Source organism: Phaenicophaeus curvirostris, chromosome 12 (genome assembly GCF_032191515.1).
Source record: "Phaenicophaeus curvirostris isolate KB17595 chromosome 12, BPBGC_Pcur_1.0, whole genome shotgun sequence".
Taxonomy (NCBI): domain Eukaryota; kingdom Metazoa; phylum Chordata; class Aves; order Cuculiformes; family Cuculidae; genus Phaenicophaeus; species Phaenicophaeus curvirostris.
The window spans coordinates 17722490-17748824 of record NC_091403.1 but is presented as its reverse complement, the minus strand read 5'-3'; the positions used below and the strand labels follow the sequence as shown (position 1 = coordinate 17748824).

Here is a 26335-nt window from a genome sequence, read left to right as displayed (position 1 = left end):
TTTTAAAAAATTTTTTTCTCTTATTTCTGCTACCTTGGAATTCTCAGGACCCAAGAGATTTAATTTTCTTCCTTTCCTAGACATAAATGTCTTCAAATACAAAGCAACGTTCCCTACAGTTCCTTTTCCAGTAGAGAAACTTTCCATTTAAAATCCTTAGCTACAACTACGGCCACATGGTATTTACAGTGAACTAAGGAACTGGCAGAAAGAAAAGGCATTTCCCCTGATTTCCCCTCAGAATGTCAACCTTTGGAAAATGTCTGTGGGTGGTGACTTAGATTCTCTTGCTAGGTGTACTGGGAGGAATGAAAGTCTTCGCCCCCAGGAAAACTAGTGACAATTCTGGTAAAGATCCAGCAGCCATGAGTTGAGAAGGTAGAATGGGAAGAGTGAGGCTGCTCTTCCCCACGTGAGAATGCATCCTAACCCGTGACGAACAAGGATGGTTTTGCCATCTCCTTGGGAAAGCAACAGTCATGAGAATCAGTAAGATATGTGACAACACTGTGGAGGAATTCAGCCAAGACACGGTTGTGCTGGGCAGGAGAAAAGACCAGCAGAACCAGGCTGTTCTCTGTGGTTCGTGAGCATTATTTGCTCAAGCAGTGTGGCTGTGAATGCCAAAACAGCGGGACACTGGGACCTGTTTCACTTGCCAGTGGATGACGGCCACGGCTGTATCTGGCTAGAAGAGGCAGCAGAGCAATGCAGGCCACTGGCAGACAGCAGGGCCGACCCCAGCAGCATCAAGACTTCTCAATAGGTAGAAGGAAATGTCTGGCTGGACAGAGTGCTCAGACCACTACCTATCTATCTCAAATAAAACCCAAACTGCCTTCCCTGTTGCTGTGACCACTTCTGCGAGCCTGTAAGTGGAGTAAAGTCAAATCACAAAGGGAAAATAAGTCCCATCTCTTTGCCTGTGACCCATATCTCTGTCACTGAGCAAACTTGCAGTTCTCGCTCAGGACCTGTCTGACAGCTACTGGATTTTGTCTGATGGTTTTCAAATTATCTGCCTGTTCTTTTCCTGCGGGCTTCGAACACACGCTAAAATGGTTCAGGGAATAATAAACTATTTAGAGCACAGTCCCATATAATCCCATCTGACCCAAGAGACAACGCTATAATCTCTCTCTCTCCTGGCTCTATAAAAACCTAATAAATTTGCTGAAACACATAAAATGACATTCCACCCAAGGCAGATCTCACTTTTAGTTTTAGAATTCCTCAACAGTGATCCTTAATTGTTTCATTGATGACTTTACTAAACAACTCTGCAGCTTCCCTGCATACAATAAGTACCATTTGCATATCTTTCAGATTAGAGGCTTTACAAAGGGATTTGTTTTTAAATACTTCATTCACAAAGTATTTTACTTCATATTTTTATTGCCATTCATTGTACTGCCTTCTGCCTCGCAAAGCGGAATTTTCAGAACTGGAGGGTTATTTTTCCTGCTGTGTAGCCTCCTGCTGAGGATGAGAGTCCTCAGAGGGGAGTAATGCCTTATCCTGACTTTCCTCCAGAAAGCAAACTTTACTAGGAGGTTTCTAAAGAAGCAGAACTTTCATCTCCATGGCTGCTATTCCAGACCAGTGTCTTCTCCTTGAAGTACTACTACCACTTAGAAGCACTTGGAAAAGAAAAGTGGGACAGAATATGCTTTGCAATAAACCCCACTAAGATACACTGGGAGGTTCTCCAAGGCACAAGTTGTAAGACCAAGCTATTGCCCCCTGAACACTTCTAGGAATAGGAATGGCTAAGCTGCTCTGACACTAGCCAGTAACACTGCCACAACCTGAGTCTGCATGACAGAACATCGCTTTAAGCAAGACACTGCAGTGCAGTAAGAAAAGAAGGTACATAAAAAAGGACACCTTTAGGTGTTTCTGAGAGCAGAGTGGCAACACACAGGGGAAAATTGCCCGGTGAAGCCATAACCTTCCCAGAAGTTTTCCCCTGAAAATTGCCACGCAGTCTCTGGTATTCCAGATCTCTCTGATCTTGGCCACTGGAATTTCACCATCACCAAATTCTCAGCCAGACCTAACTCCATCTTCTTCTGAGCAGTCCCAGTACAACTCACTGCTCACCTGTAAATCCCTTTGTTAAGGTACACATGTTCTCCCTAGGTGTGTCATTAGAGCAAGGTGCAGTACTGACACACTGGTTCCTTTCACATGGATATCCAGACCCTGCAGAGGCAGGAGGGATGCCCAGGCATGTGGGAAATCTACCTTGAGAGGAACTCTAAAAGTTCGCTTGCACAGGAAGCGGAGCAACAGATTCAGCCTGGTTCTAAGAGAGAAATCAACCCGAGATGGAAGTCGTCGTGCAGAAGGAAATCCTGGGGCATGGAACAGGCTCCATTATCAGCAGATACTGTTAGGACAGAAAAATCAGGACAGAAAACCAAAATTCTTAACTGACAACAAACTGGTTGGCTTTGGCTCTTGCTTCAGCGGATCATGCTGAGTTGAGCATGGCTGAGATGCAAGACATCTGTGCGTCAGGACGGCCGGTGGCTTTGGGCAGAGGATGGCTGAGGGGACCGCTCAATGCTCTTTACAACCTTGTTCTCTATGAATATGGATCAGCAGATCCACATCTGAGCTGGCTTGTTGCAGTCAGCCTGAAGCAAACACTGAGGAACTTGGTCCGTCTCAGCAAAACAGCCACATTTGTGAAATCTAGCAAAACATGGGTTGAGAAAGATTATGGCTACATAACAATAACTTGCCGGGTAAACATCAGGGAAAGAAAAGGACAATTTAAGCAAAAGGATTCAAGAACAAAGCGTCATAAACTGGCAACAAATAAATGTAGACTGGGAATTAGGAAAAGATTTCTAATAATTTAGAAAAGTGAGATGCTAGAACAGTGTTATAATGGTGGCAGAGGGCACAATATATCACTGCTGTCACATGGAGCACAATCTCTTTATAAAAGGGGTTATTATGGAAGGTGCTGCATGCTCAGACAGTAGAAAACATTCCAGTTATGTGTTCCTTTACCTGCCAGCAATGTTTTCACACCTCTGCACATTAATGATGGGATACAACTTCAACCTCACACACGTGGCTATGCGCTCACCACTTTTGGAAGTGAAAAGTTTCTACCCCACCCATTTGGTGAATATGAAATTTAAGAGCCTAACTTTGCTAAGTACACACACATTTATGTAAGTGTTGCTTAAGGTTTAATTCCTTTGACTCCTCCTTGGATGAGCAGTGCACAGAGAACCACAAAGCCTGAAAGAGGCACCTACAGAGAAGCCAAATCCTCGCTCTTCCAAAGACACATGGAGTTTAACCAGGAAACAGAGTGCACTTAAAATATAACCATTTCCAGGAGTAGGCTTCAAAGTAGATACATTTCAACATCTGAAAATAACCATAAACTATTTTTATCTATTGTTCTGCAGTAACAGTGTGCTCTCAGAGCACTAACAGATGATCACAAAGGAACTGGCTTAGAGTTTAATAGTGTCCAGCCAGCTCATACTGCCTTACAAGGAACAACTGACGAAAACCTTGCCAGTGCCCTGCTTTGCCTTCTCAGACAGCTTATGAATAATTGTAAGGGAAGCCCTCTCAAGCTCCAGAATTTTTTATGTTCCTCTCCCAATATCCTACTTTCTTTGCTTACAAAGCAGTAGGTATCTATGGGGAGAGCAAGCTTCACTTTGCTGCGAGCATGATCATAAATTGCAAAGTCCCTCAAAGCAAAAGACTTACTGTCATCCCCATAAAAATGGAAATTTGACTCAGGATAGCTAAAGTAAGCTTTCTGCGATGCAAAGTAACAGAGCCAGGGTCCAGTTCTTGCTCAAAGGAATAGAAGGGTGGCATATTAATCTTAAACTATGGCAGTGCTGTAGAATTTCAAAACCTGAAATGATATATGCAGGAAAATGAGGAATTTCCACTAGGGACTGTAATTCATACATTATGGGAGAGATTAAACAATAATAAATTTTGGAAGGAAATACTAATAGCTATGTGGGGCACAGTGAACCTGGCATTCCCTGAAGCCCGGAACTTCGTATACCAAACACTAAAAATGATTTGTGCAGAGGCAGATTACATTAGATGTTATTCTGACCATGACCAGTAACATACTCTACGAGGTAAGAACTCAGCAAGAGAAAAAACTTCCTTCATAATTTAGAGCTGAACAGATAGGATAATATTTGCCATCATGTCAAACGACAACCACCTCTGCGAAGAAGGAAGGAGACGACAGCACTTGGGATATTTCCCTTGCTTTCAGAGAATAGCTGACCACAATGGTCCTGAAAATCATTAGCAATGCTGCTAATTCACACACAACAGCTCCCACCCTTTACAAACTGAGGCAGAGGTCAGTAAAGTGCTCACAGCACAGCAAATGTCTCAGCATTGTCCTGGCTTTATAGCTCCTAGAGTCCTGCCCTTCAAGTCCATCATCCTTCCTTAAGTTGATAATGGCATCCTTGTATGCTGAAGTCCTTATTTGAGCCTTCACGTTTGTCCGCCCTGGAGATCAATTTTTTGGCAAGACAAATAAAACCTCCATTCAAAGCAAGCTAAAGGTGAAAAATCTTCCCTCATCTTAGCCAAATTAGTTAGACAATACCATATATCTTTGTGTTTTCCACAGTTATTTCTATGTTAGGAGGTCTCTTGGTGAACTACTCTGGGGAAAGAGAAGTGTGGAGGCAGCAGCCATCTCACTGTTCAGAGAATTAGCACAGGACTGCCCAGCTTACAGCTGCCTCAAGAAGGGGTCCTTTCTTCATGAAAAGACATGAAATATTAGCTGAGGAATTACAGGATCAGCAATTAATGCACTTCAGATACAAAGGGATCTGCAGAGAGAAAAGCTGGGTGAAAACACATCCTGAAAACTACCAAATTGGCCAGCACACCCAATCTCTCCTGGTACAGCTACAGTGTGTGTCTCCACACAAGTTCCTTGAGATGCTGCGTGTACCGTGTGATGCTGGGGTTACCTGACTTACTAAACTGAATGCTGTAGTAAATGATCCAGTGTAAATACCACAGTACAAGCTACAGCTGCCCCTGAGGAGCTTTAACTTACGCACTGTCCCATAAAACTCCCAGGTAGGGAGTAAAAAAACCTGAATGCTTTCTTATTCTATAACCCCTTCATGGTAAAGTATTCTGCACTGAATGTTTCCATTGTTCAATATGGATGGGGGAAATAAGATTAGCTTGAGATGGAATAACCCATTTTCTCATGGAGTATGCTCTCTAGCCAACTCAAGCAGGCTGGTTTGGCAGAGTTCAGAGCTCTCTGAAAACAGAGATTTTTTGAAGGCTGACAATGTTTGGCACAAACATATGCATTCCATGCCGTACCCTATCCTCAGGTGTTATACGCAGGGCTAATGTTCTGCCAGAGCATAAGAGAAAAGCACATGAGAGCCTGTTTTGCCATCTGAATTGTGGCTTTGAACTATGGCTTTGCTTTTAACAGCATAGCAACCTGGTCCCTCATTTCTCCTCCAACTGGACCGTGTAACAGGCAATGGCAGATTCAAAGCTAACAAATGCCACACAGCACACAATAATTAACTACAGTCACCATTCTAGAATCTTTAAGGAGGAAAAACACAGCTTAGAGAAAATGGATGCAATGCAATTTCTAATGTGATCTGACACAGAAGGTAACTTGCAAAACATAACCCTTGACCCAAAAGTCAGGAGTTAAAATGTTGGTGGCTTACAGTTCCAGGCAGACCAAGTGGTGTGGAAAACCCTGAAGATAGCATAGCCAGTGTTACCACAGCACGTGAGGAGCGGGAGAATACTGAAACAACCTACAGGAAACGTCTGCAGAGCCATCTCTTGGAAGTATTTCACATGTCTGAGCATATGGTGAGATGGGTGATCCTACGCCAACTAGGTAGCTTCCTTCCACACTGGGTTTCAGCTGAAGACATGCTCTCTTCCATCTGACAAACCACACTCAGGTTTTGCTGACCTATATGTTGGTCACAATGGCCATGGTGTAGATGAAGAGAATGCTGACAGCATGCAAAAGCAACAGCAGTGAAAGCTGCTGTAGCAACAGCCAGCGTATTACTGGGAGTGCAAGTTGGTGCTTGGGGAGCTGGAGAAGGAAGACATAATTAAGATGGGAAGAGAAAACAACGAGGCAGGGTTGGCTTTTTCTTCTCTGGGTGATACTCCCTTCTCAAGCTGTTAGCTGAGGTTTAGCTTACACAAAAGCAATCTCAAAGCCAGCATAGCTAGCACAGGACTTAAAGCCTTGGTAGCTTGCTACTGCTTTGCAAAATAATCCAGGAAATGACATTCAAAATCCTCTGCCCGATTTGACTGCTACCTGGATCAGGATCTAAAGCACCAAACACTATTGCTGGGCTGGCAGTTTCTCCTGCAAGCTTAACTGGTCCCCTTGTCACCAGCCCACCACGATGGCGTGCTACCGCAGAGGGGCATTCCTTGATATAAGACCACAGGAAACTTTCTTCTGTCTGACTCCTGCCTCATTCAACATAAAGGACAGTTGTTAAAATAGAGTCACTTGGATTTAGCTGCTGAAGACAAGCACTCAATACATCTACAAAGGCTTTATATGACACAATGCACAAAATCCTCTTGTATTTTGAGATGACTTCAGGGAATGAGAAATTAATTCTGTGTACTCAGTATGACTGTTTAAATATAGCATAATTGCACCTTACCCAATAAATAAAACATGCACTGCTTTATGATTTGCTGAATGTCTTTTTTTTCAGTAAAAAGCATGAATCTCTCTAATCATGTTACCCAACTGAATGCAGAAGCTTCTGAAGATTAGGTGTCTAGTTTGTTGCACGTTCCAGTACCTGAAGAGGCTACAAGAAAGATAGGGAGGGACTTTTTACAAAGGCTTGTAGTGATAGGACTAGGGACAACGGGTATAAACTGGAGAGGGGCAGATTTAGACTAGACATAAGGAAGAATTTCTTCACAGTGAGGGTTCTGAGGCATTGGAACAGGTTGCCCAGGGAAGCTGTGGCTGCCCCATCCCTGGAGGTGTTCAAGGTCAGGTTGGATGGGCCTTGGGCAGCCTGATCCAGTGGGAGGTGCCCCTGCCCATCGAAGGAGGTTGGAACCGGATGATCTTTAAGGTCCCTTCCAACCCAAACTATTCTATGATTCTGTGTGTGGCCAGCATTTTACAGGGGCACACAGATAACAAGCAATTGTGTTAACCTGGATAGTGGAATGAATACCTCGGACAGAAGAAACTTTAGATGAATCTCTACAGCACTTAAATTTCAGCAAGCCTCCTTATAATGTGCACAACATTCTCCAATTCCAAATGTAACCCTCAAGGAACACATGCATAAATTATAATATATCCACTGGGGAAACCTCTGAAATCATACAAAAAAGGGGGAAATACGTTTTAGGGGGCAGGCTGCTCAAATGTATGCTTTTAAAAACAATTTCAAATCAGGAATAATTAATGGGTGAACTGCGGTTAGCACTTAGATATTACTAAAGAGGAAAAAAACAACAACAATTTCTATATGCTTTCATTACTGTGTAGAGAATAGAAAGGATTATCATTTGAAAATGTCTGGGTGAGTTTTTTCTCTTAATCTTTTTGATTAAAGTGCTTCTGTGCCTGGAATTCTAAGGTGTCTGACCAAAATAAAGACACCATGCAAATATCTAATTCAAATACATTCATGTACTGCTCATCTACCAAAATAATCAAGGTCATATGTCCAAAGAAGACTAACATATCATTAAGGTAGAAAGTGTTGTCTACTCTGGAATATTGCATTAACTGCTACTGAGATCAGGACACATTCTGCACTTCACTGTAAGGGTTGGCGGATCAGAGAAAAAAACAAACCCTATGTCTTTTCTAAAAATACTTCTGGTCTGGCAATTGATCCAGGAAATTGATCCACTCACAGGATCGTTCTGCACCATAGTCGTGTAGCGCTTGCACATCTGAGCAGAGCTGCCTACACAGTGCATCACTCCTTTCTGCCACCAGAGCTGCCCTGTCCAAGCACAGTTTGGCTGTCCAGCACCAGCAGTTTTTATAAACGTGGTGAGAGCATAGCCTGTAGGCAAGGCACGCGTCACAGCTGATGCATGGGTCTTCTCTAAACCACAGAAATGCAAGTGACCAAAGACCAAAACAGGTTTTCAAAGTTCTTCTAGATTTCCCTGCTTTTCCCTCTGAGTGATTAGCATTAGCCAATTCTGATTTGGCTGCTGCTTCCTCAATATTTGATAGATACAATCATGAGAGTGCTGGGAAGGTACATAATCTTCTTGCCAAGACATTTTACTGGTTCTGTTCAGAATCTGTAAATACAACAGCTCCTGCCACTTCGAATCAGATGCAGCCTGTTCTAAAAAACGTGAAAGACTACAAAATGTAATCTCCAGAGAAAGTAATCAATTCACTGGCAGAGTGAAAGTATCTAGTGAGTTCAATAACCCGTGTAAGAGACCAGCTGGGCCAGCCGGGGAGCAGCATGCAGGCAGCACTCACCTCGTGGAGGTCGCAACTCAGTGATGTTCTCGGTGGCTTCATCATCTGAATCTTCAGTTGCTACTACCTTGTACCTGTTGCTGCTGTGTTTGTTCAGTACATGTGGGACCTGAAGCGCAGCCTCTCTCTCTGCAGCCAGATCCAAATCCTGCTGAGCAAGGTGGGCCCTCAGCTGCCTGATTTCAAACTAGAGGAAAAAATAACACCACATACTGATGTCATGTAAGCATGGCCAGAAGTCTATATTCTACCATTGGGAACCTATTACTTAGTTTATCACTAAACCACTACGAACCGGTGACAGTAAATACAAAGTAGTTGCACTAGGATGTGAGTCCAAGCTGCCGATGCTCTCTTAGAGCCCAAGCGAGCTGCACCATTGTTCATATGATCTAAAAATAATGCCAGTCTTCTATTTCACACACGTCTGCATCTTGAAGATAAGACTTTGGACAACTTTTAACAGATTTAACTGCCAAATCAAATGGAACCTTTACAGAGATCACTCTTAATAGGCATCGAGGCATTTAGGTTCATGACAAATATCCCTAATCTGCTAGACTCTGTAATGATTCTTGTAGGATTTTGTAGGATTTCTGTGGAGAGAGGCTCCCTAAATGGTATCCAGAATGGTCCTCTCCCAAGTAGGAAAGAGGCAAGAGGGAGGGATGCTGTAGCCCTCTTCCAGCTTAAAATCTTCTGTACTCAACAGCATGTACAAAACCCTGGGGAAGGGCGCCACGTTTCTGGCTACTTCTTCCAAATACACGAGCCACAGCAGTTAATGACTTTCTGTGATCAGGAGAATTTGCCTCATAACTGGTGTCATAAAACACAAAAAGAGAGAAGCTACTAGGTACAATCTGATTGATGGACACAGCATATTTCTCTTGTGTTTGACAGCCACAGGTCTTCCACAATGCAAGAAGGAAAATAATTTTTCTGGAGAGGCTGTAGAGACCCTCCAAAACTTTTATAAAAGCACTCCAAAACCCCACTGTCCTCCTCTGCCATCCAGCACTGCTATAGGGCTGTGTAGCAGAGGGCTTCTCTTCTTTAAACTCAGTTTTTAAGATCAGTAGTTCAGCAGTGACCAAGTCATGTCTAATTATAGAGTCTGAGAGGGAAAAGCAAATGAGGCGAATAATAGGCTAAGGCATTCAAAATTTAGCATTGCTGGGCCTCCCATAGTTCAGGGTCTGAAAAGCCATCAGAGAGCTTGATTCTACGGCGAGCCGCACTGCACCTGTCACTCTGCATTTACAATAGAGATAGAACTAGCACCCGATGCTTGAAAACTGGTGTGGAACAGCATGTAGGCTAAATGAATCTGGTTCTGGCTCTTGCCTCTCAGATGCTGACTCAAACCTACTTTGCTGTCAGATTTTGGAATCCATCAGTGGACCAAGTTTGTTCTGCTGTGGTCCACACCCGAAACGGCACAAACCCCAGGCATACTGCAGAGCCCCAGTAGCTCCTCCAAGCTGCACAAGCGACTGAAGGGAAAACAAAACAGAGTTTCTGCAGATTTTAGAAAGACAAAGAGGAAAGAATACATCCAAATTACCACATCTGGAGACTATCTGCTTTCCAGAGCATAAAGGAAGGAACGACAATAGCTGGAAGACCCACTGCAAATCTAGAGAGCAAAAGGGCAGTTTAAGCTTTCCAGATCACATTTGAAACCCCTCCTATAGGGATCTAGCAAAGCACACAGATTTTCCACTCTTGAAATCAGTGGGCAGAGGTCTGGCACTGACAGACAGCCGGCTGCATGAAATTCTCACTGCTGTTAACCAAAGGGCATCTGGCAGTGGCAGTCAGAGGAGTTGGGTAGTATCAGCAAATGCCAAAATACAGCCCTGGTCCTTGATGCCTCCAATGAAACCTCCATGGTGGAGTCCTGATGGTGGGTTTTGTGTTAACCCATCAGGCAGGAAGAAATAGCAAACTGGGAGCGCTAACTCTTCCCCACCCAGCCCTAAGCATCCTGAGGCTCAAGGGGCCCGGTGCCAGTCCAGCAGCACCTGTGTGAATGTGTCATTCTGGCGTGACAGGACCGTCTGGGGTTCAGCTTCACAAGACAAAGAACTTCAGGTTTTATCCTTGACTTGAAAGAAAAAGAAATCCCAAAATAGCTTACATTTCACCTTTAAAGGGAGAAAGATACTCTTCCAGACACTCACTTGGTTTAAAAGAAGAAAGGTACTTAAAAATGATAGGCAAAAAAAAAAAAATCTGGAGATTTTTTAAAAAATAGTATTTCCTAACCAAATCTACTTGCCTTAAAAACATTCCTATGTGTCAAAAAAGAAATATTGCCACTAAAGTGCTTAAATCTGGCAAGACATGATTTGTTTTTTCATGGAAGAGAAAAAAAATTAGCTGGTATTTTATAATACAAATACATAAAACTACCTTAAAAACAGCTCAGTAATTGTATTTCTGCATCACACCCAATTTAACCAGCTTAAGGATTGACAAAGATTGATTGGCTGAATCTGTTAATAATCAAAAGATTGAAGGGAATCACTGCATTTTACAGAGGTGGAAAAGGAAGCACGTTAGGTGATCTTTCCTGATACAGTAAAACTACAGCAAAAATAGGGGAAGAGACCGGACTTTCTGATGTCCACTTATACATTCCAATCAATAAGCCAAGTGTTTCAAAATATCCACAGATTATTGCCAGTCTTTAAAATTTCCATGCCCAGTCACCATCCAGTTTTTAATAATGAGTTCATAAATTTTACTGTTTAATACTGCTCTGCTAACAAGCAAGGAATAGCCTGGCGTGCTGGACCAAGCAACAGTCTGCAACCGTTGCTAGGATCACCGTGCTGGATCACACTTTGCCCAAAGGACTCTCTATTTCTGATTTATATAGGACAAATTACTACTGTAGCTGAATCCCAACCACCCAGACCTCATGAGAAACTAGCATCCACAGAGAAAACGAGTACCACAGTTATTCAGGTGAACAGCTACTACTGCTGGTTACATCAGAAACAGAAGAGGCTTTGCTGCCATCGTATGTTTGAAAGACAGAAAGACATGCTTTGCCCACAGCAGCAGAGGAAGCACCTGCTTAGGAAGGGAACACAAATGTCACATTTGAGCAGAAACTGAAATCCAGACCTGATGTTCTGGTTTGTGCAATGCTTCCCTCACCCAATGCCTAAGGACGAGCGCGTATGCAGGACCTGCAACTTTTTAAGGGATACATGAACCCTCTTTCATTGCTAGGTGCAAACACAATCCACATGCTTGTCTAATTCTCAGCTCATGATATTGAGCTAGTTCAGCTGGTCTAAAATCCAGAACTGAAGACGAGACTCTCAAGAGTAGATACGGGGATTGGATTCCTAGGCACAGTAAAGCAGCACGGTGTTCTAGACTTCAACATCAAGTGCAAGGTGAACAATAGCACACAGAGAAATTCAGACGGGTAACAGCAGAACCTGATGTTGCCTACAAAACCACACAGCTGCAGCTGATGAACACAGGCTCTCTCTCCCACTTTTCCATTACCTCAGATGGTCAGCTTCCAGGTCCCACTCATGTTCGCTCCAAGGCATATGTAGCCATTAGAACAGTGGAAAGCTGGAATTAAATACTGGTGCATCTGTGACTGCCGTGTTTTGTACTGACAGAGAAGAGGGTATTAATCGCTGTAATGGTGTTTGTCTCACTCTCACGTTCATTGTTACTGATGCAAGAGATCCATCTATATACATCATGTTCCCCACGGATGAAGAACTGTAACTCTATTACAGACACAGAGCACAAGACAGAGCCAAAACCCAACTCAAACTGCACCCAAACACAAACTCAAACTCTCTAAGCCTCCAGCAAGTTCAAAAAGGGAGTAGGTGGGATGGAAAAACTGCCACTTATCATAAGGATTGATTTAAGAAAATGAAAGGACATTCAATAAAATATCTAGGAAAGCTAAACAACAAACAGTTTTTACTCACAAAAGGCATGCATCTAACTCATGAGATCCATTCATTTCCAATTATTACTTAAGTATTACCCAAGACATTGTAGAAGCTTCAATACAGCTTTGGCCACTAAAAGCAACCCACTAAAAACAAAGGTTAAGCCTAAGAGAAGAGGGTGTTGCTTGTGGGTGTAATTCAATGAGACATCACATGAGCAAATTATGTCGTAGGTGCTTATATCTATTTAAGATTATATTGAACAGTGACCTCGGGCAGTTCTAATGTGTAAAAGAGCTAATGAGATTGCTCCGACTGCATGTCATGTAGTCCAGGGCAGGTTAAATAAATCATTAAAAGGTATAAAATATAACAGTCTTTAAGTAAAAAATCTAGGCCAAGTTAAATGTGAAATTTCTATTTGCTGTAGGAGCTGATGTACCCGCCTGAATGTAGACCTAGGCCTCTTGTACTGCGGGAGAGCTGCACTGAGAAAACCAGGTTTCATATTTGCCAGTAGACTGTCCTTCCTTCAGCCTGCAAGGAAGGATGGATATCAAACATATCATGAAGAAAAAAAAGCATACAAACTTATACATATGCTTTGATTAGTTTAAATTAAGACTTACTCATAGGTATCAGCTCTGTGTTATGAGCCAAGTAATCCCCAGAAAGTGCTGTAGGCAACGCTGTTGTTTGGATGATAATTTGCTGTGATCAAACCATTTCCTGACTCAAGATAATTACAAACTGAGCACTGGGCCACCTATTCACCAGGACACGTATGACATTCATTATCTTTAATCACACATGCTTTGGTAGCTTCAGGTGGGTTCCTTTTTCAATAACTTCCTTACATACTTCGCAAAAGAAAAAGTGTGTTTTAAAACTTCATAGAATCAAAGCACAACCTAGGCTGAAATGGACCTGTGAGGGTTATCTAGCCCAACACCCTGCTCAAAGCAAGTCTGTTGAGCTCAGGTTGCTAAAAGCTTGCCCTGACAAGCTTTAAATATCTCCAGGGTTGTCTATACCACAACCTCCCTGGCAACCTGCTCCCACACCTGACTGTCATCCTAGGGAAAATGTTTCTTCTCAGGAGTTTTGCACATTCCAAGCTCCTATGCTGTCATTGTGCCCCTCTGAGAAGAGCCTGGCTACACAGCTACACCCTCCCACGAGGGAGCTGAAGACAGTGTAAAAGCTAAAGTGAAAATATGGTTATTACCAAGAAAAAGGGTGATACAGACTGTTTCATAGAAGGATGAGTAGCTAGATTGTCAGGCATGAAGAGTAAATTCATTGACAGTAAATTTAAATTTATTTAGTGTTTCAAAACTTGTTAGTGTCCTTTTATAGCACCAACTTAGCAACATTTTGGCAGGAAACAAACCAGAAAGAACTATGGGGCACACCTCTGCACTTCCTCACTCAAAGAATGCATTCGGTGACTGTTTTCATAAGCAGATAAAATGACAAAGTCCTATTCAGAGTTCCAGATAACATCTCAGTTTACATGCCTGGTTTTACAAAATGTGCTACCCATCTTATCTCATATTTTACAATATGCATGTAAGACTCAAAATGGACTTAGCAGTGAATCATAAAGTACTTCTCTTTAATGGTCTAACAACAGAGTGTGATTGACACAGTTTCGGAGAGATCGATGAATATTTCAGCCAGAAGCTTACTCGTGCCTAATGCAGGAGCAATAACTTGGCTCAATTCTTATTACTGCTGTCTGTACAGAATGCCCTGCCCTAAAACTCATCTGCCACTGGGACACAATCCAATGTTTATTTCCATTAGTTTAGCCATTGTTGGTAACAATAAAAATCAGGAGACAGTTGCAAACTAATGATTTATGGGTAGAATGAAACATGGGACGACCTTGGCTGCCTTCCATTCACCAAGAAAATGACTGGTAGTTAGAAATAAATTAAAATTATTGCAAAAGGATAACATAAGTTATTTCTCTGATAGGTAATTTTACCAGCTAAATAGCCCTGTCATTAAACTAGCAGCTGTTGTACAAATTATATTCCAAGATAAAAAAAAAATAAATAAAACTATAGCTTCCATAGTTGTTGCAGCTTTGAGAATGATGAAAAACCCAATTCTATAGGAGCTGACAGAAAAACTCTTGTGACAACGCTAAACACACAGTCTTTGCTGGACTGTACTCAGCTAAATGACTTACGAAAGTTAAGCAGAAAACATTGTGTAAGTAGATCTAATATCAGAAAAGGAAATTCCTTTAGAGAAGATTCCGGAGGATAAAAGATACTGTTACATTGTTAATGTAACTTTTGAACTCCATTTTGCTATTTAATTATTCTGATAAAACAACACTGTCAGCAATATATAATATACAAAATACACTCTGTTCATATTATGGACAGTAATTGCAGCGAGATTTTTCTACCTGTCACCTTCACCCACTTTTAGAAATCCCCATTACTGCGATGGGTAATATTTCTTATATTTTGTGAAGTCCCGTACAGCCATCTCAGTCCTTTCAATATTTTCTGCCCCTGACTGCCCTCATGCTCCACTCCTTTTTAATGACTTCTTCCTTGGCCAATGGAGAATAAATAAAATAGCAAACTATTCAGTTTCAGTACTACAGAGAACGACGCAGTGGTAAATGCAACTACAATTTATAAAATATATTCTGGTTTTCAGATGTATGTCTAGCCAAAAATCAACATCTGGAAAGATTTTTCACATTTGCAAAAGTACATCTCCAATGTCATTCGGGAATGGAAATGTACTTTATAGTTGTGATACCCTATCACCGGCCAAAAAAATACACAATTGACAAAAGAAACGGAATTCAAAAAGTAAGATGAAGGGAGGTTGCATCTTTCCTGCTTTTCTTTTTTTAAAGCAGGAACTCCATTTTTGCCTGTCAAATGTTAATAGGTACCAGCTTCAAAACAGGAGGGCATAAGACTTCTCAGAGAACTATGCGTCAATTATTTTTGCTTTAAATCCTGAATAAAACAGGGCAATTTTTGTTTCCAAATCCTCTTCAGAAACAATAATTATTTTGTCTGAAACTTTCAAAATAATTTCATCTGAAGAAGATGCCAGACCTTGGGAATTTCAATCCACACTGCCCAACAAGTAGCAAAGCAGTGAAAAACTGAACACAAGCAACTCAGAAAAGGAAGTGCTGGGAAAACTTTCTAACAGGAACATTTTCAACCCTGTCTGTAATTGCTAAAAAAAAGCAAATCATCGGTATGGTCACAAAGATGTGGCCTGAGGATGAATTAGTATCTACATCCACCGCTGGGATATCGGGAACCACGGTGGCCTGTCCATCCTTCCTACCCGGGCTGGCACCGGTGTGCCCCAGCACATACCCAAGACAACAGCTCAGCCCCAGTGGGCAGCTCCCAGCGATCCCAGCTGCCTGGACCAGAGGTGGCACCACACAGGCAAGGCAAACTGGAATCCCTCCCACCAGATGCAAGAACAGCCAGACTACTGTAGGCACCACGTCACTCAAAACCAGACATGCACACTTCAGCTCCAGGAACGAGCAGTCCTTTAAAAAGGTCAGGAAAGATCAAATGAAAAAGCAAAAACCTGGCAGAATTCTAGACATTAAATACCATCAGGAGACATTTTCCCACCAGATACTGCACACAACGTTAATGTGAATAATATAAGGCCGACAACTTGTTCTTGACTGAATTATGAAGCTATTAATTTACGAAGAAGGACAGATGCGGTACTTGTGTCAATGTCTTACGTTGCTAACTGTAGAAAATTAGTACATTTACCTTGTATTATACAGCTGAGACACTTGTTTGGCAGGAAATCAGGATGGTAAAATACAAGGGATTAGTATGCTGTCATTTTTCTATAGTCCGTACTTTTCCACGGCTGATGACACCTGAAGGCTAGGAGAGAACTTTCTCTGTTTTCACAGAGAAACCGTCAGAGCTCAGACTAGGGCTACTATGATCAGACATTCTGCAAGCCAGGCGTGCAGATAAGGAGTGGATCAGAATGGAGAGTGGTAAGAGCTGCTCCCGAAACCCACTTGGGATAACAAGCCCACCTTTACTCAAAGACTACATAACACCAAAATTTGCTTAGAGATTTAGAGTGTTAGCAGGCTGCATAATACATTTCCTAAAAGGGAATGTTTTCAAATTTATGATGGTCAAGAACTTTAGCCTAACAGCATGGGTCTGACAGACAAAATACTGCAAAAGGACTCAAGAAATCACTGATATGCCTAACATGTTTCATCAAAAGACCATGTCTCCCCTGTAAAATGGGTTATACAGCCCATTTCCCTGTTTGTGTCACAACTATGATAGAAACATTAGTCACTTAACAGTGTGCAAAGCTGTGATGAAAAGAAATTCAGTTTTGCCTGAAAATACTTATATAGTTGGAAGTAACTAATTTTTGGCAAAAGTCAAGCCTAAGGTTTAGAAATTTCTTATGGCTAATGTTAGAGACTGTCAAAATCAGCGTTATGAAATGGCACACATAGTCAACAGGTCTTCCAAACTCGTCACACAGACAAGGCAACCTAACACCACCAAGAGTTCACTGCAGAATCCTAGGTTGTAATTCAGAAGACCTGGAACTATATTTAAAAAGCCATTTGGGGACCTAAATACTGGTGGTTTCACAAGTATTTTAGATTCCTCAGTAAAAGATGGGTGCTTAAATCCCTGCTTCTGATTATGTACCTTTGGGGCAGCAAGTCTGTCCTGGGACAAGTTGACTCTCCTCCTGCCCCTTCAGGTCCTTCAACTTTTTGACTGATGGGGTCATTCAGACTTACAGGTTGCCTCTTTTAGCATTTGAAAAGCACCCACCATAAGTAGTGAGCGGGAGGTGAAGCTAGAAATCTCCAGGGTTTATTTGGACACCTCCTAGTTACCCTTAAAACTGAAACAAGAAGTCACTGGGGGTATCATTCTGTTGTGGTTTGATGGTCCCCCGAGTGCCCCGCTTAGCCCAGGCCTCAACACACATCCCTGGTTTCTGCTTTAAAGCAGGTTATTCCAGAACTCTTTTGCATCAGACAAACGGCAAAAACTCCTGGCTCACTGCCCAAACAGTGGTTTTACACCTTTTTAATGCAAATGTATTCATTTGAGATATTTTAAGCTTCATCTTCCCTTACCTCAAGACTGAGTCACTGAACACTTGTGACCTGGGAAGAGTTTTAAATCTGGACTTGCTTTCAGCAACTAGAACCTTCCACTGGAATATTTTGAGTCTGCCAAAACAGTCTCTGCCTGACCTACAGGGAAGCTGCCTTCTGCATTCACAGCAGAGAGATTCCTAACTTTCAGCTGCATATATACTTTTCCTAGGAATACGACCTTAACATAGCTGCAGTCTCCAACAACGGCAATGACTTTTGCATGCTTTAGTCTTATGTCAAGCTATCTGTACTATTCAACAAAGTACATACTGGAAACATTATTGTTCTGTTCTTCACATTTGTTCTCCTCATCTTAAAAAACATATGCACAGCAGCAGAGGGAGACAACTGCTGTTTGACAAAGAGCATGCTGACAATATCCTGGCGGCAGCTAACACTCCTGTAGAATTGAGACCTGCCACCTTACACCAGAAGCCCTAGTGATGCTTCTCAAACCCTAGCTCGCACCAAAGAACATGAACTGTTTAATTTGCCATGACAAGCTATGTGTAAATAAAGACACAACTGAACTTTACCCCTTGTTCTTGGCAGATCTGGGTTAGTCTTTCCAGCTGTTCATCTTGAATAACCTTTGCCTTCTCATATTGCTGAATCATCATCTCCATCTCCACTTTCACTGGAAGGACATAGGCTGGAAAACACAAATAAGCACTTCAAGTAACCCAGCTGTGATTTGGTTTTTTTTCATCAGAGGGTAAATCTTTACAGGCCAAAGAACATCACCCCTTTCATTTGCACCCAGAGAACTAGAGTTCTTATAGAAACAGCACTAAAGTATTTCTTTTAGGGAAGGATTTCTAACACACAAAATGCAGGTCATGCCTGCTGAATGCCTGGCTGAACTGAAACGCATCCTGTGTGCCCTCCCTAGCTTCTGCCCCACTAATACAGAACTTTCCAGCGTTTACCACACATTTCCTAAATTGCTGGGCAGGAGGATTTTCTACTTAGACTTAGGCCCACCCCCTCCAAATCTCACCAGCATGACCCCCTTAGGAAAAGAACTATTCCAGAGCCCTAAGCATTTAATTCCTAGACTTTGTGGTAAGAAATAAGTTCTTAATGGAAATAGCAGGCTATGAAGCATATTTTACAAGAACAAAAGGGCATTTATCTTCTGTTGCTTTTCAAGATACAGCCCAGTTTTCAATAGGTCTTCTGAATATCTCTAGAAATTTTGCTCCTGTCATAACTACAGCAAACTCAGACTAAGCAGCAAAGCCATTCAATGCACATTGCAACTCAATGTTTTCTGAAGGTCCTGAACTTGTCTCGTACACTTCAGTCAGAGGGCTACGAATTTTCCTCAACTCTGAATACAGAGTTTCCTAGGCATCTAAACCCAGAATAACAACTTGACTCTGATCTTACACATATGAGCAAAGTGACCCCTCATTTATTAACTTTGCCCTTTTCCCTCTAACCTGAAATGTCTGAAAACACTGAACACAACACGGCCTAGACTAAAGTCCCTGCTTCCAGGCACAGACACTGGTTCTGCTCTCCACAATTTTGACTTGCTGAGGCTTTTCTGATCTCCTCTGGTGGGAAAACACCAGAGGAAAGAACAGTTTGTTTGCCTGTGCAAAACAGCACTGAGACAGGCTTCATTATTGTGCTGTTCAGCACATCAGCACTGCAGAGAGCACCTCCAGCAAGGAACCCCTACGGTAAGGAAATGCTCCTCGAGTAACAGTTTTATCACAGACAAGAACTTAGGAAAAGTAAGTCCTGAGACAGAGCTAGCTGTATGGAAATGGGAAGGGTGCAGCAAAGATCAGAAAGCAGATTGGAAGCAATTATTTTGCAGAATCAGGAATGAATCTGGTGGCAAGAGCCAGGAAGCAGGCCAGGGCATTTACTGTACAGGGATTGGGGATATGAAGGTGCGTAATGGAAAAAGAAATCAATTATAAAGGTTCATAGGGGACAGGAGATACAGCCATGAACTAGAAACCTGCTCTCCGCCATGGAGTTCTAATTCTCTTCTGTTCAGAACTTTTGAAATGCAAGAGTGAGAACAACAGAAACAGTGGTGGCAAGCAATCTTTTAATATTTTTTAAATTGCTTTTATTCCCAGCCTGCCAGGTAATCCTTGCGGAGTCACAAACTGAATCACCACTCACCATCAATGATCCTCTTCACTCTCCATATTCGTAGCGTGATAATAAGGCTGATAGCATCCCAGGGGCTGCTGGGGCCATTAGCAACTGTTGAGGCCACCATTGGTGCCAAGGACAAGATTATGACAGCACCATCAAACACCTAAGAGAGAGATCAGTTTTTTCAAACCCTTGCTGAAGGCCAAAACCCTGCCATTCCTGCTTGGGGTCTTGAAGGGCTCCCACTCTGCTTAAAAGAAATATAATTATGGTACATATTTGAAAGGGATACGACAGGTAGCCAAGTCCCAGAAAGGTCGCTCCCTTTTTAGGTAGCACAACAGAATTCCTTAGCACATTTTTTGAAGTGGGGAGAGATAAACTGTGGTGGGAGGGCTGGGAGAGAGAAAGGTATTTGGAAATACTGGCCAAAATCCCCAAGTAGAAGCGATAGTCTAAATACTATTACAGTCAAAGAGTTTTATTATCATTGCTATTTATTACCTGTTACTTGGCATAATGTCATCCCAAAAAAACATACAGTACCTGCCCACAGATCTGACTGTTTAAATGAAGACATCAAGAAGACAAGTAGGAAAAGATGGAGCAAAGAGACTTGATGGCTCTTGGCCACATCCTGACTACATGATGTGTGTGGGAACAGCTGTGCATCAAGACAGAAAGACTCCTTGCTCTCCCCTTTACTGGGCAGCTAGGTTTTCAAGGTTTTTTGACAAGTAGAACTACTCTGAATGATTTGTATGACATTAGTTGCATTGGGATTAGATCAGAAAAGGCAACTGTGCAAAGTATTAGAGAAAAAAGCATGAGTAAATACATGTCAGAGCAAACTGGCAATAGTGGTATGTCTGTCCTACACTCACCTAGCAGGTTAGAACAGAATACCACATTCTCATTCCTACTGAGATCCTTCCCAGCTGCCAAAGACCATTGATTAATGGTTTGCAGAAGGAGGCAGGAGACAGATTTTATAAGCACCACACATTCAGAATTGTGCTTAACAATTCAGTGTATTGAAAAGAAATACTTTTTACTGCCACCACTTGATGAGCAGTGAACACTCCTTCCAGTGTTACCAAAACAAATAATGAGAAACTGCTGCATCTAGCCTCAATAACAAGAATCTCTGGATCAATAATTTAAGGAGGGGTTTTTTAGCAAAACAAGTTACAAGGTTTACAACTTTGTTACAAAAACGTGCAAGCCTCTAGACTCTCTTAAGCTCCAAGTAAACCCAGGTTTTCTTCTGGTGCATCCTGTGCAGTATTCATTCATCAGACAGCATCATCAAAGAGCTTTTATTTTTCCCCTTCTCCAAATTTCTGCACAGATTGGGATTACGTGTTACTTATAACACGTGCATTTCCTGACCTGTGCAACAGTATGCACATTCTACCTGATTTTTGAGGTACAAATTATGAATTTACCATTATTCAATTTAATTAAAAAATAATTTCACAATAAAATTGGGGGTTTTGACAAATCAGTATTCCCTATCAGAAAAAAACCACACAACCAGTTCTAATTTCAACTTCATTTCAGGCATGGAGTTACACAACTCACATGACAATTTTCTCATGTATTGCTCCTTATCTCAGAGCAGCAGTATCAGCAGCTGGACTAGCACAGCTCTGACAACAAAATAAAGAAGAGACATAGAGCAAAACCCCCACAATCTCTCCCTTAATAAAATATTTCTGAATATCACACTCCTCTGTCTCTTGCAGAAAAGGGACTGTATCAGACAAGTATTCATATGTGCATATAATGAGCATATTTATCCAAATTAAAAGTTACTGTATTGCATCAGGTCTGTAACATAGCCACCCAAAGCAGTTCTTAATATTTGTACTGTGCCTGCCTGGAAAACAAACAGTACAAAGAGTAAGAGTGCTTACCTCTATTTTGTTTTCAATGTAATCCCATATGCCAAGGACCACAATCCTCAAAATAGTCTAGTAAAACACATCAGGGGAAAGAAAAATGATGATGAACGTTATTGTAATTTTAGATAAACACTTAGTCCTATATTGATGTAGGGAATAATTTTTTGTCATATTTAAGCATTATGCATTTCTTCTGAATAATAATGAGGATCTATAAACAGCTACACTTCTGCATTGTAAAAGTAGGCATTGCTTTTTAACCACTATATTGACTCCATTAAACTTTCATAAAGAAGTTCCAATTTCAAATGTTCATCCATCTTTCCATCCTCCTAAAGTTGCCCTTTTAGACTTGTGAGACTTAGATTACTAACCTTTCCCACTCCACCCCCTGACCCAAGCCTATATGAGATACACTGTGGGGCCTCTGCAGTTGGAACAGGTGAAGATTCTATTTTCTAGCTATCTTTGATATGCCAGTGCTCGCTATTTTCTAAGAGAAGAAAGAGGCATTTCCCCCTCTCAATGACTAAAGATACTGATATTTCATCAATATGAAGAGTAGAGGCTCTTATTTCCTCCCTCTGGAGTACAGGGTTGTTGTCTTATTACAAAATACCAGAAAGTCAGAGGTTAAGGGAGAAAAAAGCTCTGTGATCCTCCTCTATTAAGCAAAACAGCTATAAGTAGCTAGAAAAGAGGAATAAAAAAAGAACACAGAATGAACCAATGGTGAATTCCCATTAAAGAAATCCAATGACATCTATCCTAATTTTTAACCCAGCTTTCAGAAGATGCAATTAAAAAAAAAATAAATCAATCAGCCAAATAACGACTGAAATTGAATTAAAATAAAAACATAACTAGGAGAGATGTTTTCTGCCAATCATAGAATCAAGGTCATATCTTGACAGACACTACAGACATGAAGAGTAATTGCCACTGTGTGCCTTGCAAAGAAGATCAAAATGCTCCTTTCTCCAGTATTAACAACAGAGAGCTCGTCAGACCTGTGTGCGAGGGGTAACCACACCAAGAACCGTGCAGAAAACAGTAAGTGACTGTGATGAATATATGTAACTCCTCCTCATTACAAATGTAAATATATTAAATCCCAAACAACTCTGAATTTATGCCAAACACATCAGCGCTAACTTATTGCAGAATAAAATTGGATTTTACAGTCCTGTTCCTACACATGGTTTTGCCAAGCCCCATGAGCCCAACTGCCTCACTTGTCCCAAGATGACTCTGCTGAGCTCTATCTTGGCACCCTAAACCTGGATAACAGCGCTTAATCCTCTTTTGCAGAGGGAGACATTGCTGTGGGTGATACAGCGCTTTCAGAGCCCAGCCTCATACCATCAAGGAGCAGGAAAGTCTACTGGCCAACGCTTACTTGGAAACGGCATATGTACATTGGCCAAGTCTGGCTGAGAAGGGAGTGGCCAGCCAGAAGAGAAAATGAAGCACATTTTCCTCTACAAAAGATTACGAGACTCTACAAAGTCACCGAGAACTGCTAAAGCTGCTGGTCAGTACCTGGAAAAGAACATTCTACTTTCAAAGCATTTTACAAACGCAGCATAGGCTAAGGCTATTCACAGCAATTTCCTTCCTAGCCTATATGGTCAAGATTTATATGCGGAGCAGGAGATGCACAACTGCAGCTCCTCAAATCCCTTAATGACTCCAAATTCACCAGCCCGATGTGAAGTTCTGTAGCAAGGTTTAGCTACATAAAGTTAACCTGGGGCCTCCACATCAAGTTCCACAGCAGGCCAACACCGGGAAATGCATGAGGAAAAGCAGTGTCCCCTTTAAAGCCTGGGATGCTTCCCTGCCTGCAGCAACCCTGTTGGCAGCACAGAGAAATCTGTATCCTTTGCTCCTGTGCTTAGGCAGCATTTATGAAGTGCTAGGTTTATGAGCAACTAACTAAAGGATGGCTAATACTTAACATGCTTACAGTAACTGATGGTGGAAATCTTTCTTCTTTTGGACAGGTGTGTACAAAGGTATTTACAATGAAATAATAAGGCATATCCGCACAACGAAAATAGAAGCACTGTTTTGCAACCCTAAATATGATTTAACAAGGGGCTGTTGAGGGAACATAAGAAAGGATTTTCCTATTTTCCCTTCTGCCTTTAAAATTCCTCGCTGCAGTGTTTAAATCAGACTGTTCTACAGTCATATTAATGGGTCTGAGCAGCTCCAAAGCACAAACGTTGTCATTATCAGTCTGCCGGTGCAAATCAGCACAAGTCAGCAGTGACTGGAAGTCCACTTGGCAGATGTTTAATGCAGTGGAGGTTGTGGGTGCTACATCTAGAACATAGATCTCCTCCTCACAAAAAATGCCTTGATTATTAGCACCTTACCTGTCTGTTCAATACAACAAATATTGACTAACTATTGGCATTACTTATAAACAACATTTTCATATTTTTCTTAAACAACCAACAATATGTTTCAAGCAAACATATACTGCATTTGATTGTGTACTTTGTCTTTAAAAATTAAAACCTGTAGCAGAATCTGGAAAAAAAAGACAGAAATCAATAATCAAAAAAACTCCCTATGCACTGTACACGGACCAAACTGATAAATTCATAAAAATTAAAAGAGAATTTCAACTGTAACATTCATCACAGACAAAACATAAATGCTAGTCACAACTCTGCCATTGATAGACACAACAATCTACAAGAAATAGGGAAAAAATGGAGCAGCACTGCTGTTCCCTGCTGCTGTGCAGGCATTTTTCAGCACTGTAGCAAATGCGCACACATAGTTCTGCATTACACTACAGGCATTCTGCATTTTTGGACATATAGATTTGAAAGCAAACATTAAATATCAGTGTGAGTACTTTTCTGTGAAAGGCCACTGCCAGCTTGGGGTTTTGTACTTTAAAAACAATGCTATAACATTTCCTGACTAGAAAACTTATAATTAGAAAGTCCTTAACATATAGGCTTTTTTAGTTATATCAGAAATATTTTTTTGTTTCCTGAGAAAACCTCTATTACTACATGAAAGTTTGTCCACTGCACCGAAAAAATGTAAACGACTGAACACTTCTGTTAACTTCTTTGAGTAAAGCCGGATAGAAGTTTAAACCATTTTTCAAACAGAAATGTAATTTTGAAGTCAACACCGTCCCTTGGTGACACAGCCCTCTGTACAACATTAACTGTCTGCAGTGGAGTTTATGAAGAACTGTGCGATGCTGCCAGTTTTCTCTCTAATTTTGTAGGGAATCCTGGCCAAGTCCTATGCTGAGCCAGCCGTGTGAATTCCCACCACCTGCATGAGCTAGCTGCATTTGTCAGCTGACTGCAAGGTACATTCTGTAATTTTAAATACCTTTTTGCTTGCACAGTTAATATACAATTAACTACCCATTGCCTCACTGTGCCAAATTCAGCCATAGCGTGCAGAACTCAAAAGAAAGCAGCACAGGAGGTGAAGCTGGCCCATCAGGTTCAGCTAACAGCAAAGAAGAGCAACCCTGCGTTTTGAGATGGGCAGTGATTACACCAGAGACAGGACAGAGCAGGGTGGAAAGGGTGCCTTTAAGAGCCCTTCCTTCCTTCCACCGCCACAAAATTAATCTGTCTGTTACAGAGCATCTTTACCTCCGGCTTGTACAGAAACTCTGAAGATCAAGCCTCCACCTTTTGGATATAGCTCCTAAGATCAATCTTACCCAGAAAGAACAACTCATACCCGACCTGTGATTTATAGCCTTTCTGGTTTGGGTCACTCCACAGAGGCCTTAGCTCACTCGCTAATTAAAACAATCTTCTTTTGCTGCTTTCTGGTATGTCTGTCCTGTGATGCTGCATTAGCTGTTCTAGTGCACGCTGTCCCCAGGCCACCAGCATGGAGGAACATTTTAGCACCTTCAAACCGAGACATCCTTCTGTTTCCAGTGCACAGGCGCCCTCCTCGCACTGCTTCCCTTCAGCCAACGCTCTGAGAGGAAATGCGGAACTGCTGACCTCCCTTCACGTATTACCCAGCACAAATCACTCCATAAATGCTGTGGCTGTGTTAGCACATGTGGTCACATGGAAACAATTAACTGCAAAAGCTTGGTGACACTAATAGACACGAACACAACAGGTTCTTTTCCACTGACTACCACTAATACTATTATGGTATCATACAGTATCCAAATGCACCTTTGCATAAGCACTGCAGTTCTATTTGTTCTTATGTTCTCTCATAATGTTTGTCCTTAGAACATGGAGAAAAATAATGAATTTTAAACTGACAGATCTGGAGAGATTTGAAAGGGCTTTTCAGGAAGAGAAATGGCTTACTAGACATGCAGTATACTACCATGAGGTAAATGCAAAGTGGATAGAAAACTGGTCTTAGGCAACCTGTATCAGAAGTTCCCTCTGGGCATGATTACAGCAGTGTTAATTCTTATCTTTGAAATGCACCATGCAGAAGGTGCTGCCACTATCCAGAGATGGAAGCACAAATGAAGCACTGATAGCACACACCATAGAAGTCAGGTACGCTCCTGGAAATTATTTGGGCAAACTGGCATTTCAGGAAAGTGCCAAGCTAAATTCCTAGACCTCTACAAAACCCTTTCCCCCGGTGACTACTTTTT

The 26335-nt window shown here is 41.7% G+C and overlaps 1 protein-coding gene across 2 annotated transcripts in view; it reads right to left on the bottom strand.

The window, feature by feature from the left end:
• TMEM266 (transmembrane protein 266) overlaps positions 1-26335 on the bottom strand; it is a 63532-nt gene that overhangs the window by 10954 nt on the left and 26243 nt on the right. For both annotated transcript variants that reach the window (XM_069866908.1, XM_069866907.1), the window contains 4 exons: positions 21712-21768; positions 19817-19955; positions 18205-18320; positions 8543-8729 (listed from right to left, as the gene is read on the bottom strand). In XM_069866908.1, the coding sequence (XP_069723009.1) occupies positions 8543-8729; positions 18205-18320; positions 19817-19955; positions 21712-21768 (499 nt within the window). The remainder of the gene's footprint in view (positions 1-8542; positions 8730-18204; positions 18321-19816; positions 19956-21711; positions 21769-26335) is intronic.